The 25,517-nt window shown below is 41.5% G+C and overlaps 1 protein-coding gene across 2 annotated transcripts in view; it reads left to right on the top strand.

Annotated features, from left to right (window-relative positions):
* The window catches only part of LOC124787897 (E3 ubiquitin-protein ligase Ubr3), a 289,094-nt gene that overhangs the window by 223,258 nt on the left and 40,319 nt on the right, over positions 1-25,517 (top strand). For both annotated transcript variants that reach the window (XM_047254874.1, XM_047254875.1), the window contains 3 exons: positions 745-938; positions 9,786-10,000; positions 10,806-10,993. In XM_047254874.1, the coding sequence (XP_047110830.1) occupies positions 745-938; positions 9,786-10,000; positions 10,806-10,993 (597 nt within the window). The remainder of the gene's footprint in view (positions 1-744; positions 939-9,785; positions 10,001-10,805; positions 10,994-25,517) is intronic.

Consider the following 25,517-nt stretch of genomic DNA (forward strand, 5'->3'; position numbering starts at 1 on the left):
CTTACCTTAGGGGGGAAAAAAAAAGGAAAAAAGGACGGGTATACACTCGCACACACACACATATCCATCCACACATATACAGACACAAGCAGACGTATTTGGTCTTTAAATACGTCTGCTTGTGTCTGTATATGTGTGGATGGATATGTGTGTGTGTGCGCGAGTGTATACCCGTCCTTTTTTTCCCCCTAAGGTAAGTCTTTCCGCTCCCGGGATTGGAATGACTCCTTACCCTCTCCCTTAAAGCCCACATCCTTTTGTCTTTCCCTCTCCTTCCCTCTTTCCTGATGAAGCAACCGTTGGTTGCGAAAGCTTGAATTTTGTGTGTATGTTTGTGTTTGTTTGTGTGTCTATCGATCTGCCAGCGCTTTCGTTTGGTAAGTCACATCATCTTTGTTTTTAGATATATATATACAAAAAATTGTTTGCACTATTGTTTCTTGTACCATAGCTTCAAAGACAGATTGTCAACTTATGTCTTAACCCCTGAGATCTGAAAATTTGTCAGGGGAAATTTCTATAACTTGTATGGAAATATCAGGGAATTTCACTTTGGGAAAGTTGTGGCAACCCTGAAATTATCAGCAACAAGAAAAGCATTTCTGCAAAAGACCAAAAATTTTAACATCTAATACAATTCAGACTGAATTTTGTAACAACAACAATGATGACATCAACAGTAACAAGCAGATGAAACAGTATTTCTTATGCAGCTGTACTTACTTTTAATGTTTTAAATTGCAGGCCCAGTTGAAAGTCAGCCAAGTTTGGAATGGAACCCCAGTATTTCTGGAAATGAAGTTGTACCTGCAGGTACTTCGTTTAATTCTGAAGTTGTTCCTTCCACATCAGGTACACGTAAAGTTCACATGAAGAAAAGGAAACAGGGAAAAGCTGGTGGGAAGTCTTGTGGTGACTGCTTGGACAGGTGCTTGAAAGTAAGTGTCACTTATGTCCTTAATCTTTTTTGTATTTCACTTAGCAGTCACAACACAATCTGTAATGAATGGACTTATCTCCACTAGTGAGGTAACCCTTGTTAGATATGATCCAACTTCAGTGTATGCCAGCTACGAAGAATGATGTATATCTGGCATAACCAGGCACATGATAATACGGTGTCACTCTCAAACTAGTTGTGGGTAAATAATTAAAGGCATAAAGTGTAACTGTGGAAGAGCTAGTTCCTGAAATATAGTAATAGTAAATTATTTTCTTGTAATATGGGCCCACAGCATCTATAAATTTTTTGAAGGGTTTTATCGTGATCAGCTGTTATAATTTTATTTTATGATTGTAGTTTCGGTATTACCCCAATTTCAAGCATCTACAAAACATAATACAATATAATGAGAACAATTTACTGTGGGATTAACGGTGGGTACAACCAGGTTTGTAGTATTTTAATATTCATTTATTGTTCTTACAAGATTTTGACATAAAGGTTAAGGTAGCAATAACAACGCAATATGCACAAATAAGCTTCAGAGAACAACTGTCGTCCAAATAAAATTCCTTGATAGTTGACGTCTGTTACTTGCCCTATAGTGTTGCCACATCCGCTGCCGGCTACCGCTTGATTACAAATGACACACAAACACGGCAAGTCACTTCACAAATGCTGTTAATGTGTAATGTGGATCAATGTTGGGATAGGCCACCATGTGGTATGACTGTGTGCACACAGTTTTAATCTGCCAGGAAGTTTCATATCAGTGCACATTCTGCTGCAAAGTGAAAATCTCATTCTGGAAACATCCCCCAGGCTGTGGCTAAGTCATGTCTCCACAATATCCTTTCTTTCAGGAGTCCTAGTTCTGCAAGGTTTGCGGGAGAGCTTCTGTGAAGTTTGGAAGGAAGGAGGTGAGGTACTGGTGGAATTGAAGCTGTGATGATGGATCGTGAGTCGTGCTTGGGTAGCTCAGCTGGTAGAACACTTGCTCACGAAAGGCAAAGGTCCCGAGATCGAGTCTTAGTCCGGCACACAGTTTTAATCTGCCAGGAAATTTCAACTTAATTATTCATATTTGGTTTCAACTGACTATGATCATAATTTTTTTAAGTAATACTCAATAATCACTGTTACCATTTGAACTGTTGAGTATCAGAGAGAGCATTTGCTGTCTGTAACAGCCTTAATTTACAATAGAGATACATATCCTTCAAGAAAGGTAATTATTAGGAGGCATTATATTCACATATGAGACTACAGATATTCTGCTATTTGTAGTTATGTGTAGTATTATAGAGAGAAATTCAAAATGAAGCAGTTACAAACTGCTATTTGATGCATAACGATACATCATAAGACTAAATCATTAGAACAACAGAGACTGAAAAACCTCCCAGGGGTCCACAATTCTTTTGTGTACACAAGCGTGGTGAGCATGGGACCCCGAGCTAGTGCAGCTCTTTCCTGTCCGGTCTGCATACCTTCCCTTTCCACACATTCCCTGTCTCCAATCCCTCCCCCCTTCCCTTCCCCTTTTCCCTCTCTTTGGGAGTATGTTTTGTGCCTATGTCCAGAGACAGACGCTTGTGACTGTAAGTCATGGATTCTGTTTTTATCTCTCTACTGGAAAGTCTTTGTCCTTCTCTTTTCCTTGATTCTTCTCTTTACCTTGATTCTTCTCTTTACCTTCTTCTTCGCTGCAGTGTTTGAGAATTCTTCTCTTCTTTCCTTTTCTTTGTTCCTCCCTTTCTCTTTCTTTCCTTCCTGTGTGTGTCTGAAGGTCGACCCACACGTAGCCATTAATGGGGTAACGTGTAATTCCCTGCACTGGGTAGACAAGTAGGACGTGTACATATCCCCTGATAAAAGCCAGGCCATGCCCAGGGAAGGGTGATTACCCGAGCTGGTACCTTCCGAACATAGCGATTGGTCCTTCTGTCCTTTTCTCGGGAGGTGTGACCTGAGATGTGGACAATCACCTAATGCTGGAGTGCGCTTAGAGGGGGCCCCCACTAGGAAGGAGTGCGCCATTGGAGATGCCAGTAATCATGGGGGGTACTGTCGCATTGGTTTCTTCTACTTCTACAACTTCTGCCCACAAGAGAAAGCTAGATGAGTCTCGGCCATTGAAAATTCTTCCATCAGTGCCAAAGTTCCTAGTTGTTTCTTGGTCTGACAAAGGTCAACACTTCTTCACAGTTAACCCTTCAATTATTTAGAAAGATGTCAAAGAAATTGCAGGTCCTGTAAAGTCTTGTTCCCGGTTACGAAATGGCACCTTGTTGTTAGAAACAGACAGTGCCCTCCAGGCACATAAATTACCTTCCCTGCCTGGATGGAAGCGCACCGTACTTCAAATTCATCGTGCAGGGTGGTTTATACAAGATCACTCGACAGATTATCCAATGAGGATATTCAAAATTACCTGTCTGATCAGAGGATAACGACCATACATCGAGTCATGAAAAGGGTTAAAAAGGAATTGGTACTGATCCGCACTCTCTTCTTGACGTTTGACAGAGTTCAACTTCCATCAAACATTAAAGTAGGAGACGAGGTACTGGCAGAAGTAAAGCTGTGAGGACGGGGCGTGAGTTGTGCTTGGGTAGCTCAGTTGGTAGAGCACTTGCCCGCGAAAGGCGAAGGTCCTGAGTTCGAGTCTCGGTCCGGCACACAGTTTTAATCTGCCAGGAAGTTTCAAGTTTCATTAAAGTGGGATATGAGAATTTCAATTCACCCTTACATCCCCAACCCTACACGTTTGCTTCAACGGTTTAATCATACCAGCCAGTTGTGTTCCAATACGGCCAAATGCGTTGCCTGTATCAGGGATGCCCATGAGGGTGGTTGTCCACCTCCATCCTCTCATTGCAACAACTGTATGGGCGACCACATTGCTTCCTCTAGAGATTGTCTTATTTTTAAAGATGAGCGAATTACTCGGGAAATACGAGTAAAGGAAAAGGTGTCTACATTTTCTGCTCATAAGTTATTCGCCAGTAGAAAGCTCACTGTGCTCCCAGTGGGTAAATATAGCACTGTCGTCGCCTCTCCTTGACCTACTAAGGAGGTAGCCACGCAGACTTGCGAACTCACCTTTAGTGCCATGGTCGTCAGATTGGCCAGCCCAAAGATCACCCGTTCAACCTCCCCACTATCCCCGCTCACTTTAAGGCTCAACCTTCATCGTCTCCTGCTAAATCATGGACCCCAAAATAAGACGCCTGGACTTCATAAAGAAAAGAGCCTACTTGTGAAGATTTTTTTCATACTCAGACCTCACAACCATCAAATCCTCCCTCATCTCAATGTCCTGCTTCCAAGAAGACGAAACAAAGTCCCTCTCCTTCTCCATCATGGCATGCCTCTCCTACAACGTCACCCAGAGGTAGCCACCCTCAGCAGTCTTCCGTGTCACCAAGACGCACCTCTGGCAGCCGATCAACCAGCCGATCACTGGTGGCAGGAGCTGCCCCCGAACAACCTACAGATCTGTATTTGGATGGATGCCGTTCCACACCCTCAACTGCCGGCTCTCAGCAGTCGTTGAGTTGACTGCAACCATGGTGAGAATTTTCTCTTTTCTGTCCACCTTATGTCAGAATTCGCTCCAATTGTCCCCGGTCTTCTTCTGTCTTCAGGCAACGAAGCTCATTTCCAATCAGTCCAGTTTGATCTCCCCTGTGTTGATGGCACTCTGGCACACAGGAGACGTATAATTCTTCTCCATGATACTATCCCTTATCATCCAATCCCCTTAAACAGTTCCTTCCAAGCTGTCGCTGTACGTCTTTCCCTTTCTGGATACACCTTCTCTCTTTGCATCAAGTACATTCCGTAGTCTACACCAATGGCATGAGCAGATCTTCTTCATCTGCTTGGTCAGCTCCCACCCCCCTATTTGCTGGTTGGGGACTTCTGTGCCCACCAGCCGCTTTAGGGATCTCCGTTTCCTTCCCCAAGAGGCTCCCTATTGATTGACCTCTTCCACCTAGAGGATCTTGTTTGCTTCAACACTGGGGAATCTACTTTTCTGTCTGCTTCCACGTCAATCTACTCTCATTTGTACATTCACCTAGCTTGCCGCTTTGAATGGTTTGCTCTTGCTGATATACACTCCAGTGACACATTTTCCATGTGCCCTTAGATTACATCCACAACTCCATCTATGCGCCCAAGTTGCTTGCAGTTTTCCCAAGCCAATTGGACACTTTTCTCCTCTCTAGTAACATTTGATGGCAGTCAGTTTCCTAGCATTGTCGATCAGGTCACTCATGTTACAAAAATTATTCTTACAGCTGCAGAATGTTCAATACCTCGTGCCTCCCTTTTTTCCCAGGTGCCCCTCAGTTCCTTGGTGGAACGAGGCGTGCCGTTTCCCCCCGTCATCCTACGCTGGCCATTTGTATCCGCTATAAGCAGTTATATGCGTGATGCTGTCGCATCATCCGCGATAGCACGCAGGCAAGCTGGGACTTCTTTATCAGCTCCTTTAACACCTTCACTCCCTCATCTAGAGTTTGGAGTTGAATTTGACAATTATCCGGCACGTCCAATTTCTCTGCGATCTCTGGGCTAAGTGTCGTGGAAGATACCTCAGTGGACGCTGTCGCAATTTCTATCTCATTGTGCCAACACTTTGCTGAGATTTCGAGCACTTTAAATTATCCACCAGCGTTTCTCCTGAAGAAACGAGCAGCAGAAGTGCGATGTCTTGCTTTCTCCTCTCAAATTCGTGAAAGCTATAATAACGTTTTTTTTATGGGGGAACTCTAACACACTCTGTCTTCCTCTCGCTCTTCCATCCCAGGAGCAGATGGCTGTTGTTGCATTTATCATACAATAGTCTGTGTTACCTCCTTTGCCTTTATAATCGAATTTAGACTGACAGTACCTTTCCCAGAAGATGGCAGGAAGCTATTGTCATTCCTGTCCCAAACCCTGGAAAGGACAAACATCTCCCCTCCAGCTATTGCCCCATCTCTCTCACGAGTTGTGTATGTAAGGTTTTGGAGTGTTACGATTAATTGCCGTTTAGGCTGGTGGCTGGAATCCCGAAATCTTTTAACACCTGCCCAATGCAGTTTCCGAAAGCATCTTTCCACAGTCGGCTGTTTAGCTGCTCTCTCGAATTATATCATGAACAATGTTCTCAGGAAACGCCAAACAGTAGCTATATTTTTTGATCTGGAGAAGGCATACGATACCTGTTGGAGGTCAGGCATCCTCCGCACACTGTTCTCTTGGGGCTTTTGAGGTCCACTACCCCTTTTCGTCTGTGAACTTATGACAGAGCGCACATCTAAGGCGCAGGTGAACACTACCCTCCCCTGTACTTTCTCTCAAGAAAATGGGGTGCCCCAGGGCTCCGTGCTAAGTGTTGTACTGTTTGCTATAGCCATAAATCCTATTATGGATTGTGTCCTTCCCGATGTCTCGGGCTCCCTCCTCGTCGATGATTTTGCAATCTACTACATCTCCCAATGGACCAGCCTTCTTGAAACGGCGTCTTCAAGGATGTCTCGATCACCTCCACTCATGGAGCATCGAAACTGTCTTCAGATTTTCTCCCAGTGAGACCATCTGTATAAATTTTTGGCATTGTAAGGAGTTTTATCCGCCTTCACTACATTTAGGCCCTGTCAACCTTCTGTCCGCGGATGTTTACCAAGTTCTTGGGACCTATGTTTGACAGAAAACAGTGCTGGTTTCCCCACATTTCATACCTTTCGGCTCACTATCTGCGATCCCTTAAAACCCTCTGTGTTCTAAGTGATACCTCCTGGAGAGTGGACCGAGTGGCCATCCTCCGCCTATATCATCCTTTAGTGTGCTCGAAATTGAACTATGGAAGCATAGCTTACTCCTCTGCACAGCCGTCTATTCTTCGGCATCTAGACTCTGTCCACCACTGTGGATTGCGTTGAGCATCTGGAGCTTTTGACACCAGCCCCCTTGGAGAGCCTTCACGCTGAGACCGCTGAACCTCCGCTGTCTAATTGGCAAGCTGTCCTTCCGAGTTGTTACGCTATTCATCTGTCTTCCGTGCCTGCTCATCCAACCCAAGCCCTTTTTCTTGATGCCTCCTTGGAATTAGAGTATGCAGGCCACCTTTCCTCTCTACTATCACTGGGAGTTAGCTTCCATCAACTGCTACATTCCCTTTCCTTCCAATTTCCTAAAAACACACTCGACAAATGAGGATACGGTGCCACCTTGGCTTGGCCCCCGGACCTGCCTTCTCCATGCCTTTGCCAGCTTCCCAAGGATAGTACGCCCCCCCCCCCCCCCCCCTATAGTTTATCGTTGGGCATTTGCTGCTCTATGCACACAAATGGAGCACGATATGTTCATTTACACTGATGACTCAAAGATCACCTTTGCTGTTGGGAGTGCCTATATTGTTGGTGACAACCCTATTAGATTTCGGCTTCCCGACCAGTGTTTGGTTTTTACTTTGGAGCTTTATGCTGCTCTCCAGGCTGTCCATACATCCACTGCCATAAGCACATACAGTATATTATATGCTTGGATTCGCTCAGCTCTCTTCTCAGCCTCCAAGCTCTATATCACATCCTCCCCCTGGTCCACTGGATTCAGGACTGCCTCCACATGCTCCACTTGGGGGGCGTCTCTGTGGCATTCTTCTGGATCCCAGTGCATGTTGGTATCTGCGGAAACAAGGCAGCCGATTTAGCGGCAAAGGCTGCAGTCTCTCTTCCTCAGCCCGCTGTTCGCGTGGTTTCCTTTGCCGATCTACAGAGCAATTGCGGGACATAAAACCTCTTCCCTTTGCTTGGACCTCTTCCTCCCAGCCTCGCAGTCAGGAGGAGGTAATTTTAACTAGACTGCAGATTGGGCACTGTCTTTTTAGCTATCCATGGACGGTGAGACACTTTTTACTTTAGTGCCCCTATTTTAACCTGCAACACGCTGTTTACAGCTGTCGCCTGATGTAACTTCCCTTTTAGCAGATGACACACGCTCAACCGATTGCGTCCTTGAGTTATCAGTGTCAGTTAGATAACATCGTTCATTTTAAGCACTTTTCGGGGTAAACAACCCCCCTTCAATAGCAGTTTTCTGAGATTTCCTTCCATTTTTAGTTTCCCTCCTCCTTGAGTTTCGATCCCATTGCTGCTGATTTAAATTTCGGTTTTTTACCCTTTACTAAGCCACAGAATGGGTTCTTAAGACCGTAGCAGTTTTGTGCCCAAAATTTCTAAAATTTTTATACGCATTACAGGTGTTCTATGTGAATCACTTTGTCACACAGACAACATCCAAGCAATAATTACTTACAAGCAATACATTCTGAAGCATATGTGAAGTTGCTGATGTGAGCACATTTTGATTTCTGGAATTGTTTTCAGTGAAGAAAGCACATACACATACACATTGTCTTTCACATAACCCTACAAAAAGAAATCCATGGGTATTTGGTCCACAGATCTAAGTGACCAAAATCAGAACACAGTGTTGTGTCCAGACAAGACAGCCTAGACACAATGAGAGGAAGCCGAAAGGCACGCGCTTAAACTCACGCAGGCTGGCGTGAGGTCTGAAACAGGATACGTAATGAATGCTATAAAGAAAAGTACGTAGCTGCTGGAATACTTAACTTTAATCCACAATTGGTGAACATTGGTCTTGTTGATACAGTATTATCATCTCAATATAACTTGGTGATGGCGCCTTGCTAGGTCGTAGCAATTGACTTAGCTGAAGGCTATGCTAACTATCGTCTCGGCAAATGAGAGCATGATTGTCAGTGAACCATGGCTAGCAATGTCGGCTGTACAACAACTGGGCGAGTGCTAGTACGTCTCTCTAGACCTGCCGTGTGGTGGTGCTCGGTCTGCTATCACTGACAGTGGCGACACACGGGTCCGGCGTATACTAATGGACTGCGGCCGATTTAAAGGCTACCACCTAGCAAGTGTGGTGTCTGGCGGTGACACCACACACAGTGTCGTCATGTCTTGTACGAGTGATCCAACAATTTGGAAGAGTTGATTTAAAAGTGTGCACACCTCCATACCACAACATAGTAGTGCTTCATCTTGCTGAAAGGTGTAATCCGTGGAATTCATATCAAGCTGTGACACCAGCCATTGGTAAAGCATGTTCAGGTAAATGATGAAACACTTAGCATCAGCTATTACTGAAGCATGTTCACACAACTGAATGTTGAAACACTTGACTAAAGGAAGAAAAATGTACCACATAATTTTTGTGGTGTGATCCCATAGAACCAACTTTAGGTTAGTAATGCTGTTGTTCAGTTAAACATGAAGGACTTTGCTGTACCCCCTACTTAAATGTTGTGCCCCTCAATCTTGCCAGTCAAGTGGAAGGATGCCCCACTGCTACAAGTGAGATCTACAGCAAATGTTTCTTGTTCCAGAAGCATCCAGCGTATGTTGGCTTCCTATTTACTGTGCTTGCGTAACAATTGAAATTTTGAAGTTTCTTTTACATTATCTATCATTCCTATCTATGTGCTGCCTTGCATTAAAACAGCTATAGCTGTTTGTAAGGACTGTATCCATATTGAATTGCCCTGTACTGGATTCAAACATTTCTCATCAAATGTGATTTGTTTGAATTTTTGTGTACCATAGCTAGTTGAAACTAATTGTGAGTAAATGACACTATTGCAGCTGTTTCTGGTTTGTATTTGTTTATCTATGTGCTTTAGTTGTTAGTGTTGTTGAGAGGAACAAAATAATGTATGTTTATTGACCATTGGTACCCACTGTTTGTTCTAATATTAAGCTGTCTTCTAACATATGCCTCAGAAAATATATTTTTCACTCTCCAATATTCACAGGAGGAGGATGACGGTTATTATCCATCCTATGTTTCTGTCAATGAAAGTATTATCTCATTGCTTCTCAAGCTGCATTCGCAGCTGTCAGGTACTCCTGATAGTTTTAATCCAGATGAAGTGGAAACACCAGAAATGGCAAAGAGCCGTATTGGTGATGGCCCAGTCTTTATTGGGAAACTTTTACGCAGAATAGCAGCATTGGATACTCTATGCAGGTAAGTTCTTGTTACTCTTAACTGCCTTCTGCGATAGCCAAGTTAACACTAGTCAGGGTTGTTCAGTTTGAGAACTCTGAAAAATGAGGTGATGCCTTCACATTCTTATAATTCAGTCATATGATAATCATTGAGAAAACAAATTATGTGGGCGCATGAACCTAGACACTATTTGTCTCATATTAAAACATATTTTCGTGAATAGTTAGATACTTTGGGTAGCAGAATAAATTTTACTGTAGTATATATGAAACGAGGAGAGAAGCTAATAGCCATTTTGAATGATGATGCTGTTCTTATTATTGTGTTAATTCCAATGAAAATGTTTTCCCTGTCTTGTAATTTGTAATTATTTACCCATATTGTTCATAAATAGGATTTCCACTCTTTGTTATTGAAGCCTAATAGTGTGCATAAGTTGTATTAATAAAGTAATACAATGTATAATGGGGTTAATTTCTTTTCAAACAATCTTCACACTTTAATTTTTATATATTCAAATTTTATATAGCTTCAAGAGCAATTCTGATTACTTCAACAGTTCACATCTCATTTTAATTACAAAAGATGCTGTGACTGAAAAGGGTCACAACTTTTGAATACACACAATATTTTAATCAGTTTTCTTCAAACAAAGTATTTCTTTCAATTGTTGCTACTTGTGCCTTACAGATGTTGTGTACTACAAATGCAACAAATTTGCAAAAAATTAGATGTTTCATTTGTCTGTTGATGCTGGTTGTGTGTTTGAAATTTGACAAATAGACATCAAGATAAAAATTATAGCTTTATTTTTCTAATGCAGAGAAAATATTAGAGAGACACGTAATCAGATTTGGCCTCAAAAGGAAGAAGAGCGAGAAGCAGCAATAAAAGCACAAGAAGCAAAAGAAAGAGAGGAGAGGAGACGAAGGGCAAAGGAAAGACAGCAGAAGCTGATGGCAGAATTTGCAACAAAACAGAAGCAGTTCATGGAACGTGCAATGGAAACAGGTATGAATTGAAACCAAAATCAGGAAAACATTGTTTATCTTCATACATTTGTACTTGGGTCTCACAACAAATTTTTTTGTTCTTGAAGGTGTCTTCTGAACATTTATCTCAGAAAAGCCAAGACTACTTTTTATTTAATTATGTAGTATAAATAGAATAAAATGTAATTGTCAATTTTTTTGACATTCGTTAAGTGCACGTGATTCAAAATGAGCTAGAAAAACTTTAATTGCCTGTGCTGCATTTCAATTTTTTTATTTTTTTCTTATTATTCATCTGACGTACAAAATATGGCAGTAATTGAAACATGTTGCGTGAAACGTTGTAAGCAAGTTGGTCAATATAAGAATATCTACAAAATTGTTAAGGCTTATGTGGCCACTTGTTGACAAATTGCCTGTCAGCTTCTGTCTCAGGTTCATTGGCTGATGTTTTTTTCATGATTTTTCTGACTTTCGCCAGCACAAGTGGACGGCATTGTCAAAACTTCACCCTCCATTGCTGGCCATGGGAGGGAGTTGAGCTCATGTATGGAAATTATATGTACCTGGCACACCAATATCCAGCTCTCCATAGTCATTATTACTGTGGTTGTAGCCTCGATGCCTGCAACGGTCATTCACTGCAGTGCAGAATCCAGGATCCATGTGCCACGAGGCTTTCTTCTTTCTTTTTGTGGCTACTGTCATGTTTGTATTTTATATAGCTTTCCTGAGCAAGCGTGTGTGATAGCTCTTCTCTCGAGCAAGAACTTCTGTGTCAGCGAATTTTTCTATGTGGTTTGTCTTGCACAGTGCATGCTCTGCCACATTCAATTTCTCCATCTGCCCCAGCGTGCAATGCCCCTTATATTCGGTGATGCTGGTGTTGATTGACCATCCAGTCAGTCCAACAAATACTTTTCCACATGTAAATGGTATGCAATATATTTCTAACATTGTAAATAGGTTCCTTTTCTCCTTTGCCGACCTGAGAAGCTCTTTGGCCTTCTTTGTTGGTTTATAAATACTGTGACAGAAAAAACAACACCAAGAGTATTTATGTATTGTAAAACTTGGTAGGCATGTTTCTACATCTGAAAGATGTCTACTCAAATTTTGGACCAATCGCATAAGAGTGGCACTAGTAGTGCCACTATGAAGATGAAGATGCAAATCAGGTTTGCTTTAAATACATGCTGTAAAGGTCGTGAGTGGTAGTTACCTTTCAGATTGGAAGTGGTGAGCTGATGTTAGTCAAGAATGCCAGTAAGGTGACAGACGCCTTTATCAACAGTTCACCGAGTTTGAACCAGGTTGTGTAATAGGGCTTCGAGAATCTGGATGTTCCTTCTGGAATAGTGCAGAAAGACTTTACAGCGGTGGTCACAAGAATGTACGGTCACAAGAAAACCGGTCTCTGGACAGCCACATGGCACTATTGAGAGAGAGGACCAACATGTTCAGCGTTTGACTCTGGTGCGTTACACCGCATCTGAGGCAGCAATTTTAGCAGCAGTTGGCACCACAGTGTCACTACGAACTGTTACAAATCAGTTACTTCAAGGATCGGCTTTGAGCCAGTAGCCCTGTAGTGTGCATTCCACTAACCCCAAACCACTGCCATTGCAATTTCAGTGGTGTCATTGAGAGCAGAGTGGAGGTCTGTTGTGTTTTCTGATGAAAGCCTCAGTGCCAGTGAGGGCTTTGTGTTGGTTAGGAGAAGGCCAGTTGCGGGCCTGTAATCAACCTGGCCGCATGCTAGACACACTGTATCTACAACTTGCGTTATAGTCAGGGGTGCTATTTCGAATGACAGCAGGAGTGCTCTCATGATTATCCCACACACCCTGACTGCAAACTCGTACATCAGTCTGCTGCACAGAGTGGCCGCGCGGTTTGAGGCACTATGTCATGGATTACGCGGCCCCTCCTGCCAGAGTTTGTGTCTCTTGTCCTCGAGTCTCTTATGTTTGGTTGCAGATTTTAGTGTGTAGTCGGTTGGTTGACTCTTTCCCTTTTTTGTTTTCGTGGTCAGTCAACCAGTCTCCGGCCATCTTCTTTTCTTCTGTTTCCTTTTGTCTGGTGTTCATCTGTACTCTTCGTGTCTGTAGTGTTTGTTACCGCATTTGTGTTCTTTTAGGGCCTGGGGGGGAGTCTCCTTCCCCTTGGGGTTTTACCTGCTTCGTGCATTTATGTCTCGCCTGTTTTTTGGAATGGGGGACTGATGACCTTAGCTGTTTAGTCCCCCTTAAACATCCCAACTACCACCACCACCTGCCAGAGTTTGAGTCCTCCCTCGGGCATGGATGTGTGTGGTGTTCTTAGCGTAAGTTAGTTCAAGTAGTGTGTAAGTCTTGCGACCTATGACCTCAGCAGTTTGGTCCTTTAGGAATTCACACACATTTGAACATTCGTACATCGGTCTGGTGGTTAGTCACTAGGTCTGTCTCCAATTGAGCACATATGGGACATCATCAAACAACTACTCCAAGTATCATCCACAAAGAGCATTAACAGTCCCTGTATTGACTAACCAAGAACGACAGGTATTGCACTCCATCGCACAAACTGACATGTGGCAACTACAAAACGGACACTGTGCATGTCTGCATACTTGCCTTCAACATTACCAGCTATTAATGTTCCAGCAGTTCACATTTGCAATGACTTATCTGGCACTTCCATTAACCTGTGATACCTTGCAATGTTAATCATTTAAATATGTTACCTAGACAGATGTATTACCAAAATTTCATTACTCTAAATGAATTATTTTTAGGTCTTATAGTTTTTTTCTGTCACTGTAATCTTTATGTGGTGTTTGCACAATATGTGCTCAATTTTGTCCATCACTCTGGGAATGTATGGAAGAAAGTCTGTATGTGACATTTATTTTTCCAATGTTTCACTTTGCGGAGTGTTTGATTCTGTGATACTTATTATTTAGTAGTGGGAATCCGTTGCTACTTGGATCCCTTTCTAGGTGTTGCACCTCATGTCTGAGGTGCTGCAGCTCACATATTCATCTCACTCACTTTATGGGCTTATTAATAATTCCTTTTTTGGCTCAAGTGGTGATTTGACAGTTTGTCCTGCTATAGGTCCATATGTGTCAGTTTTCAATACACCTTGTGTCTCAGGTTTTCCCCATCCTTTATGACCAGAACTTTTAGAAAGGATAGTTGTTGCTCCTTCTCTACCTCTATTGTAAATTTTATGTTGGCATGGAGGTTGTTCAGGTGTCCTTGGAAGTCTCAGAGCTGTTCTTCACCATGGTTCCATACAACAAAGGTATCATTAATATATCTGTACCACTCCTTAGGTTTGCAAGGTGCCCAAGTTCAGCACCTGTGCTTTGAAGTGTCCCATGAAGAAGCAGGTAACCACGGGACTGAGTGGACTACTCATGCCGACTCCTTCCCAGTGTTCATAGAAGTTTCCATTCCACCTGTAGTAGCTTATGGTGAGACATGCATGAAAGAGCTAGGTGATGTTTTGTGGGGCAGATGAAACCGATACACTTCAGTAAATCATTGAGTGGCACTTAAGTAAACAAAGAAACAACATCAAAGCTGACTGGGATGTTGTTTGGCCCAAATTTCAGTTTCTTTGGCTTCTCAATGGAGTGTCCCGAATCCTTTACATATGAGTCAGTCTTTCCCAGGTGGAGCAAAGAGGCCAAGTGTTTGCCAGTTTATATGTTGGTGAAGAGCACTAACAGTCTTAGTGGATCATTAATGATTCTTTGATAATTCATACAACCAAAATTATAGGTCATCTGTGTTGTGCAGGTACCTCTGTATGCCGGCCGTGGTGGCTGAGCAGTTCTAGGTGCTACAGTCTGGAACCACGCGACCACTACGGTTGCAGGTTCGAATCCTGCCTCGGGCATGGATGTCCTTAGGTTAGTTAGGTTTAAGTAGTTCTAAGTTCTAGGGGACTGATGACCTCAGAAATTAAGTCCCATAGTGCTCAGAGCCATTTGAACCTCTGTATGTCCGCCAAGAGAGAAGATACCTTATTTAACCAACTCATCTTCCTGTTATATTCTGCATTAAATTTGCACTTAATTTTCAGTATGTCATCAGATCTAATAGGTCCAGGTCTGCTGCCCCTAATCTTCATTCTTCATTATGGTCATATTTCCCTTATCGCCAGGTAGTTCTAATATATTTTTGTCGGCATTGAGACTCGTGATAGCTTGTAACTCTTCTTTCTTCTTGTTGCAAGCAGGTGGTTTTGCTTGGCACAGTATCCGGACAGGTTACATATGTATTTCCCCAGCCCTTTCGCAAATAAGGGTCAGATAAACACCTTGGTATTAGCAGTGATATCCTCCAGAGGTATATTTCTCAGGATGTCAATGAAATTACCTCCTTTTTGAAGAATGTAGACTGCTCCTCTTCAGGCAGTTGCCATTCACTCAGGTTGACCACTGTGTGTGACTTGTTGGATATGGCCTTGTCAATCTACTTCCCAAGTCTTGCACACTTTTTCTTCTGTTGCTCAGCACAGCAGTTGTGTTCATTGTGCATGCTGATGTTGATTTATCCCAGTTGTCTCAATGGATGCCGCTACTTAGTTGATTGAAAATGTCCAAAAGTTCCTCATCTTTTATTGCCAAGTATCTCTGTGTTACACGGGTTCGCACAAATAAAAGCTCATTCCAGTCTGTCAGAGATACGATGTGCTAGACCGGTGATGATTAGGTGCTTATATTTCAGAAACGTTGATGTGGCCCCATTCATCCCAGTATGTGACCAAAAGCCGAGAGAGGGCATCAATTATGCTTTCTTCTTCAGTTGTTGGTCAAGGTGTTGGTGCAGTTTGCAAATCTTCTCCCTGTAGATGATAGTACAAAATCATTGAGGCTTTCTTGGCCACTTGTTTACAAATTGCCTGTTGGCATGGTTTTCTGGTCAGAAAACTCGTCAAGCGGAGTTAAGCTGAAGAGCCAAAGGCAATTTATCAGAAAATCTGCCTGAAATTGTTTGGTAATTTGAAAATTTGGAGGTGGTGACAGGATGGGGGAAGGAAAAACTGTTTGGTTAAGAGTTTGGGGCCAGTGGGTTACCACAGATTGAGGGTAGGATGATTACAGGAGCGACAGATGTGTTGCAAGGATAACTCCCATCTGAGTAGTTCTGAGAAGCTAGTGGTGGAAGAAAGGATCGAGATAGCCCAGGTTGTGAAGCAGGCATTGAAATTGAGAATGTTATGTTCGGTTGCATGTTGTGCCATTGAATGGTAAATTTTGTTCTTGGTAACTGATGGTGGTCGTTCATCCTGGTGGACAGCTTGGTGGGTATTCAATCCAACATAAAGAGCTGTGCAGTGTTTGCAGCAGAGTTGGTAAATGACATGGTTGTTTTCACAGGTCCTGTACAGGACTGGAGTAGGAGGTGCTTGGTGGGTAGATTGGCCAGTTATTGCGTCGTGATACAGGATTTGGGGTGGACGTAATTAAAATAGAGGCATTTCTCATTGTGCCGGGGTCTTCTCACGAAATTTCAATCACCAGCTTTCTCCTCTGAATATGGAAATATTTTGTTGATGCCAATATACACAGGGAGAAATGGATAATTATAATAAAGTAAGGAAAATCAGAGCTCGCACAGAAGAAATTGGTGTTCATTTTTTCTGTGCGCTATTAGAGTGTGGAGGAACAGACGGTTATTGTGAACATGGTTCGATGAAATCTCTGCCAGACACTCACGTGTGATTTGCAGAGTGGCTATATAGATGTAGATGGGCCTTCCACAGGTATATGATCGTAGCAAGGGGATGATAGTGGAAGTGGTACAGGAATGGCCAAAGATGTGTAGGTTGGGTGGGTGATAGAACACCACTGCTTTAGGAGGGGGCATTCTATCTGTGGAGCTATAAGAGCACTTCACGCAAATTGTTCTACAGCATTAACTCGTCATTATTCCTCTCCATGCACAGCATGACAGTTGCCAGCATAAACATTGATCATATCAGGGAGTATATAAGACCTAACATCATATTCAGAGTCAGAGATAAGATGTCCGCCGCAACGGTTTCTCTGTGAAACGGCTCCTATCTTAGGTGTCGTTTTCTTCGAGAATAAATTGTTAGTGACTGCCAGCATTTGAAGTCACTTAAACTTAAAGCATTTAGTAGTACAATACATTATGAGTTAGATTCTTAGACTTCGTGAACTACATAAAGAACATCAATAAAATTTTGAGGTGATTTTGCTCACCATATAAGTGAAGCAGCAGCTGATGGTTGAGCATTTGTCACATTCCACAACTTCAACAGCCACTTTGCATCAAATGCTATGCACAGCGGCAGCAGCAGCTAGAACACGTTGGCACTGTGTCAGGATCTGCTGGCCGCCAGTTATCTTTTCTGCCAGTCACGTGCATTGCTGAGGATATCAGCCGGCAGCATCTTAGCGAGAAAATTCTAGAGGCAGGCGCCAAAAACAGTGTGTTTCCTTGTGGCAAACACTGAAGCTAGAAGACAATGCCATGTCACAGCAAGTGAATGCTAGAGTCTCCACAACTGTGCCAATGTAAGATGTAACACGGGATATTCACCTACCATTGGTTATGGTTGTGGAATCACCTGAGGAATTCTACCATGACATCAACAATTTCCTCCAAGAGACAAAGAAAGTTTCTGCTGCCGTAACAAATGAACTGACCCAGAAAGTGTCCAAATTTGCCACATTTTGGTCCAGGTTGCTTGGTCATTTACGAGAACTGTGAGAGGAGACTGAAAGATTACCTCAAGAAACCTCTAAATCAGATTTGTGAGCACTGAAAACCACTGGTTGAGCTTCTAGAGCAGGAGAACTTCAAGGTGACAGAAAAAGTGAGTAGTCTATTTCTTCGTATGCTGCTGTCGCAGCCTCGCAAAAACCCAAGCTAAGTACAACAGCTAAGATAAAAAAAAAAAAAAAAAAACCTCCTCTTTCTTAGGTCCAACAAGAACAAGGATGCCAAAGATATAAAGAAGAAACTTTCTGATGTAGTAAATCCAAAGACAGACAAGATTAGGATCAAATCAATCCAGACAGCCAATAGTGTTGTCATAGTCTAAACAGAGAATGATGATTAGTGCAAAAACTTCAAGGGAAAACTAAATCAGATACACAGTGTTAAATGTGAACCACCAAACAGGAAGAGGTCTCTGCTAATTGTGTGCAGTGTGCCCAAGGAAGTGAACAAGAATGAACTTCTTAAAGAAATTTGAGCTTAACTTGTCTGAGCACATGCAAAAGAAGGAAATTGAAGAAGAGATACAACTGACATTCTGAATCTGACCACAAAAGAGAGCCTATGTCAGTCACATAATGCAAGTTACTCCTCTTTTCATAAGTTTCTGCAGCAAAAAGAAAAGGTTTATATCAGTTTCCATGCTCTAGGAATGAATGATTACGTGGACATGCCAGAATGTTATAAATGCTGTAACTGAGGTCACACAAAGAAATCTGTAAGTGTATGGAGCAAGTGTCCTCCCGCTGTAGAGCAGAGGGCCACCAGAAAAGTGCATGCACAACAATCGGTGAGAGACGTGTCTGCATCCCTTGTTGCAACAGGAACTGAAAATATGACTCACCTGCAACTCACCTGTTAAAGCACGGAATAACTAGAACAGACTATGGATACATCTAAAATACAAACATACATATGATCAACTCATTATTAAATCTGTGTAAATCAAGTAACAGAAGACACATTGCACAGGAGATGGAAGCACAAGACCCCATTGATAGTAGCCAAGAATAGGCGTTGTGACATAGCCTGACGTCTGCAACATGGGATTATGTTAACTGGAAGGGGAGTGTCACATTGTGACAACAATCCAACAACAGTCACTAAAGACTTTATTGAGAAGCAGCATTTTAACTTCATGAATTCCATAGACATGATACCACAGGAGATATTAGAGACAGCAACAGTAAAGAACTTACCAGACTGTTTCTTAAATGGGTAAAAATCCAGACAAAGTTGAGTTGCATAATAAATGAATTTGAGCTACAGAAATTTTGTGCAAATGACGCAGAATATTCAGGAAGCTTAAACATAGGCAGTGTAACTCACAATGACCTGTGCTCAAGTCTAGGAGACCCTTCATCACCAGATGAATTTCATGAAATTTGTTTGGGGAGAGACTATGTGGGGAACACCTGTATCAATTCAAGTTGTGGGGGCTGCTGGCAGAAGTGATGTTTCTGATGCCACAATGTGTGCAGTGGGAAACTTTCCATCTTGTCAGCTGATAGACCTGATGCCAAATCTATATGGAGCTCCTGCCAAATAGTACGAGATGGAATCCAAAATTTTCGGGACTGGTGCTGCCATCTGGAAAGTAGGAGTAGTAGATCTTTGCACTGCTAGGTGGTGAGAGCTGCATATCTGATGAGTCAGTGTACGGAGTGGCATTCAGCTGGGAGGAAGTATTGCATGTCCACAGTGATTTCCGTAATACTCCGTGTTTGGTGTGTGGCAGTTTTACAATGGATCCGCTAACAGAACAGTGCATGTGTATCAAATTCTGTGCGAATCTTGGGAAAAGTGCTACGGAGACCCTTGCAGTGATTCAACAAGTGTTTAGGAGACAGAGCATGAGCCGTATGCGTGTGTTTGAGTGACATACTTGGTTCAGGGCTGGTCGTACAGACGTCGAAGATGATGCTCACATTGAAGAGCATGATCGTTGTTTCCTTTGATACCAAGGGAATTGTGCATAAAGATTTCATCCCACCCAACCAAACAGTGAATTCCGTATACTACTGTGACGTTTTGCGACGGCTCCATGAAAACGTGTGGTGACGGCGGCCCGAACTTGGCGTCAAGGGAACTGGCATCACAACAACGTGCCCTGTCACATGTCCTTGCTCACCAGGACCTTTTTGGCAAAAAACAACATGGCAGTTGTACCCCACTCACTGTACTTGCCAGATTTGGCACCTTACAACTTCGCATTATTTCAAAAACTAAAACTCAAGTTGAAAGGCCATCGGTTTGACACTCTAGAGAGGATTCAAGAAGCATCGCTGGCGGTGCTAACACCCTCAAAGAACAGGACTTCCAGAAAACATTTGACCAGTGGCAGAAGCGCTGGGACCTGTGTGTACGTGCAGATGGGAACTACTTCGAGGGTGATGGTGACCATTAGTCCAGAGGTAAGTTTTTCAACAGATGGCAGCACCCGTCCTGAAAATGTTGGATAGCACCTCGTATGATAAATATGGTGATGATGGTGACACTGCACCTGCAGTAGCAGCAGACACCCGTGCAGCTTTGACATCTTCTGCAGATCCTATCCTACCTCTGCGTGAAGTGGAATGTGGTGATTGTGGCAATACTGATGAGTATAAGAATCACAAAACAGTGAATTTCAGTAACAGTCAGGTCTTTCTATCAAATACAAAAAAAATTTTATAGCATTTGGAGCCCCACTAAAATGATATTCAATTACACACACACAAAGTTTGTAATAAATTAGAAGTTAATGTCCAGTTAAGTCGTTTGGAGGATCCTGTTTTTCTACCGGTTGTTCTTAGACATGTTATCAGAGTAGGTCATCTTATAGAGACATCTGTTACATATTCTGTGCCTGGGGCATAAAACAGGATTCTTCTGAGAGTAAATAATTATAATTTGTGAACAGAGTTGAAACCATTATATGATCTCCTTCGGCAGACGTTCACGAGAAGAAATGAATCATTCAGTACTGAGCTTTTATATGTTTATTTTGTAAAAGCATATGGATGTGTTGTCTTCCACCCAGCCCTCCCCTGTGCAAAGTGCTTTGTTCACACTCAAAACACATTTAAGGGTAAAAATATTATAGATAAATGCCGTGTGAAATAAACTGGCTATGACTGATATATGAAAATTAATCAAGCTTATCCATTACGGATATTTTAGAACCTGTGGCTGTTAATTGAATGTAAATAAGTTACATAAAACAGCAACCACTCACTTTTTTGAATATTTATGTTTTATTCCATGAACCAGTTTTCGAACCTTCTCAGGTTCATCTTCAGATGGTTTCTTTAGGTTACATTATTATTTTTAGCATAATGCTGGATGCTCACTCTGTGACAAGGAGGAGGAACACACTGTAATATATTGCCATGACTATTGTTTATCTGATGATACAGGTGTAAATTTAGTTTTTTACTTACTGCGACAGTATGGGTGGCTTTTTTTGTTAGTGTCCATCTGCCTGCTTCCATTTTGATGGTTAGTTGGTATATCACTTCACGCACTTTGACAGAGAAAATTTGCCAGCAGGCAGCATGTGTTGTCCAATTGTTGCTCGTAATACAGATCTTCACAAAAAGATATGGCATAGGCCTACTTTGAACAGAGATGTAATTTGTTCTTTTTTTTCATATATTAAAGGCAATATAAGGGCAAATATTTTAATCAGGCTGGTGATAACATAAAAGCACAGAATAAAATAAATAAATAAATAAATAAATGAGTTAAACAAGAGCAAACTTCAAGTGATATGATGTCTTATTCCTGTTTGTATATTAACGTGTAATATAGCCAGATCCCTTAATTGGACAGATAGGTTAGTAAATTTAAAAAGGGAAGTGGATAGATTAAAGTTATATATAGTGGGAATTAGTGAAGTTCGGTGGCAGGAGGAACAAGACTTGGTCAGGCGAATACAGGGTTATAAATACAAAATCAAATAGGGGTAATGCAGGAGTAGGTTTAATAATGAATAAAAAAATAGGAGTGCGGGTAAGCTACTACAAACAGCATAGTGAACACATTCTTGTGGCCAAGATAGACACGAAGCCCATGCCTACTACAGTGGTACAAGTTTATATGCCAACTAGCTCTGCAGACGACGAAGAAATTGAAGAAATGTATGATGAAATAAAAGAAATTATTCAGATAGTGAAGGGAGACAAAAATTTAATAGTCATGGGTGACTGGAATTCGGTAGTAGGAAAAGGGAGAGAAGGAAACGTAGTAGGTGAATATGGATTGGGGGGAAGAAGAGAAAGAGGAAGCCGCCTGGTAGAATTTTGCATAGAGCACAACTTAATCATAGCTAACACTTGGTTCAAGAATCATAAAAGAAGGTTGTATACATGGAAGAAGCCTGGAGATACTGACAGATTTCAGATAGATTATATAATGGTAAGACAGAGATTTAGGAACCAGGTTTTAAATTGTAAGACATTTCCAGGGGCAGATGTGGTCTCTGACCACAATCTATTGGTTATGAACTGTAGATTAAAACTGAAGAAACTGCAAAAAGGTGGGAATTTAAGAAGATGGGATCTGGACAAACTGATTAAACCAGAGGTTGTACAGAGTTTCAGGGAGAGCATAAGGGAACAATTGACAGGAATGGGGGAAAGAAATATTTGTAGCTTCGAGGGATGAAGTAGTGAAGGCAGCAGAGGATAAAGTGGGTAAAATGACAAGGGCTACTAGAAATCTTTGGGTAACAGAAGAAATATTGAACTTGATTGATGAAAGGAGAAAATATAAAAATGCAGTATATGAAGAAGGCAAAAAGGAATACAAACGTCTAAAAATGAGATCGACAGGAAGTGCAAAATGGCTAAGCAGGGATGGCTAGAGGACAAATGTAAGGATGTAGAGGCTTATCTCGCCAGGGGTAAGATAGATACTGCCTACAGGAAAATTAAAGAGACCTTTGGAGAAAAGAGAACCACTTGTATGAATATTAAGAGCTAAGATGGAAACCCAGTTCTAAGCAAAGAAGGGAAAGCAAAAAGGTGGAAGGAGTATATAGAGGGTCTATACAAGGGCGATGTACTAGAGAACAATATTATGGAAATGGAAGAGGCTGTAGATGAAGATGAAATGGGAAACATGATACTGCGCGAAGAGTTTGACAGAGCACTGAAAGACCTGAGTCGAAACAAGGCACCGGGAGTGGAAAACATTCAATTAGAACTGCTGACAGCCTTGGGAGAGCCATTCCTGACTAAACTCTACCATCTGGTGAGCAAGATGTAGGAGACAGGCGAAATACCCTCAGGCTTCAAGAAGAATATAATAATCCCAATCCCAAAGAAAACAGGTGTTGACAGATGCGAAAATTACCGAACTATCAGTTTAATAAGTCACAGCTGCAAAATACTAACCCGAATTCTTTACAGACGAATGGAAAAATTAGTAGAAACCGTGATGGAAAAATTAGTAGAAACCGTAGAAATATTGGAACACGTGAGGCAATACTGACCATATAACTTATCTTACAAGCTAGATTAAGGAAAGGCAAACCTTCGTTTCTAGCATTTGTAGACTTAGAGAGAGCTTTTGACAATGTTGACTGGAATACTCTCTTTCAAATTCTGAAGGTGGCAGGGGTAAAATACAGGGAACGAAAGGCTGTTCACAATTTGTACGGAAACCAGATGTCAGTTATAAGAATCAAGGGACATGAAAGGGAAGCAGTGATTGGAAAGCGAGTGAGACAGAGTTGTAGCCTCTCCCCGATGTTATACAATCTGTATATTGAGCAAATAGTAAAGGTAACAAAAGAAAAATTTGGAGTAGGTATTAAAATCCATGGATAAGAAATAAAAACTATGAGGATCGCCGATGACATTGTAGTTCTGTCAGAGACAGCAAAGGACTTGGAAGATCAGTTGAACAGAATGGATAGTGTCTTGAAAGGAGGATATAAGATGGACATCAACAAAAGCAAAACAAGGCTAATGGAATGTAGTCAAATTAAGTCAGGTGATGCTGAGGGAATTAGATTAGGAAATGAGACACTTAAAGTAGTAAAGGAGTTTTGCTATTTGGGGAGCACAATAACTGATGATGGTCGAAGTAGAGAGGATATAAAATGTTGACTGGCAATAGGAAGGAAAGCGTTTCTGAAGAAGAGAAATTTGTTAACATCGAGTATAGATTTAAGCGCCAGGAAGTCGTTTCTGAAAGTATTTGTATGGAGTGTAGCCATGCATGGAAGTGAAACATGGATGATAAATAGTTTGGACAAGAAGAGAATAGAAGCTTTCGAAATGTGGTGCTACAGAAGAATGCTGAAGATTAGATGGGTAGATCACATAACTAATGAGGAGGTATTGAGTAGGATTGGGGAGAAGAGAAGTCTGTGACACAACTCGACTAGAAGAAGGGATCCGTTGGTAGGACATATTCTGAGGCATCAAGGGATCACCAATTTAGTATTGGAGAGCAGGGTGGAGGGTAAAAATCGTAGAGGGAGACAAAGAGATGAATACACTAAGCAGATTCAGAAGGATATAGGTTGCAGTAGTTACTGGGAGATGAATAAGCTTGCACAGGATAGAGTAGCATGGAGAGCTGCATCAAACCAGTCTCAGGACTGAAGACCACAACAACATAGTCAGTTTATAGCATATATTTTAATCAAGATTGACATTAACATGTATGCCCAAGAGTAAATAATACAGAGTTATCATATTTACAATGAGAGACAGCCATTTTTTATGACCATGACCTTATATTTAAGTTTAAAATATAAATAATAACAAATCAAAAAACTTATTTCTGTTCTTAGGTTAATGTAATCTGTAATATTAGTAAGAGTGGATTATATTTATTTAAGATAATGTAATATGTATAAAAGTTACAGTGTTTGTAATGGACTAAAGCTGTTTGTATGACCATACAGTTTATATCTAAAACCAAGAACAAACATTAAAGTGAACTGTTGACTTATTTTTGTTCTTGCATTAATGTGATGTGAAATATTGGTAAAGGCAGATTCTGTTTGTTCCAGCTAGAAGTAACATGTATAAGAGTACTGATTTATTTTGACAGTAGAGGGCATTACCATTTAGAAACATAGCACAGGTTTTATTCTGTGGTAGCATATTTACATTGACGCCAGTGTAGTTAGGATGTAAGGTGAGTGATTGGGGGTGGTGAGGGTGGGGGTGGCAGGGTGCTGTAGGGTTGGTTGACTGGATACTTGTTTTGAACTAGTAAATCTTCAAAGTTCTGAAGGAAAATTTTGTTTCTCAGTTCAGTTTGGTCGTTGAGTAAGTAGTCAGGTGCTGTATTTGTATAAATAAATATTTCAATTTCTGCAAGAAGGTCAAGTATAGTGCCTTTGTTGGCAAAATGTAGTATTTGGAGATTTTGTTCTATGTTGTTTGCAGAATGATTGTGTTGGGCACGATGAGAGGCAAAGCTGGATTTATTCAGGTTGTTAAGATGGATTGCTTCTATGTGTTCTTTAAATTTTGTTGTGAAGCTTCTACTGGTTTGTCCAAAGTAGAAGCTTGGACATAAGTTGCAAGTGAACTTGTATACCTGACTTTTGATACTGCTGTATAGTAGTGGGTTGTAATAAGTAGGGACAGGAAGATTTGGTGAAAATGATAATGTGAAAAATAATGCAAAATTATCTTTTAGTGAAGTAACGCAAACTCACTGATTTTTAAGAGATATTGCAAAATTTGTAATTTTGCCATACAAAAACATTATAATTCTGAGGATGGCAGTTTACTAACAGTCATGACTAACAGCTACTGAATATTACAACTGCATTTTGTCTTCAACTCT

Source organism: Schistocerca piceifrons, chromosome 3, assembly GCF_021461385.2.
Source record: "Schistocerca piceifrons isolate TAMUIC-IGC-003096 chromosome 3, iqSchPice1.1, whole genome shotgun sequence".
Taxonomy (NCBI): Eukaryota; Metazoa; Arthropoda; class Insecta; order Orthoptera; family Acrididae; genus Schistocerca; species Schistocerca piceifrons.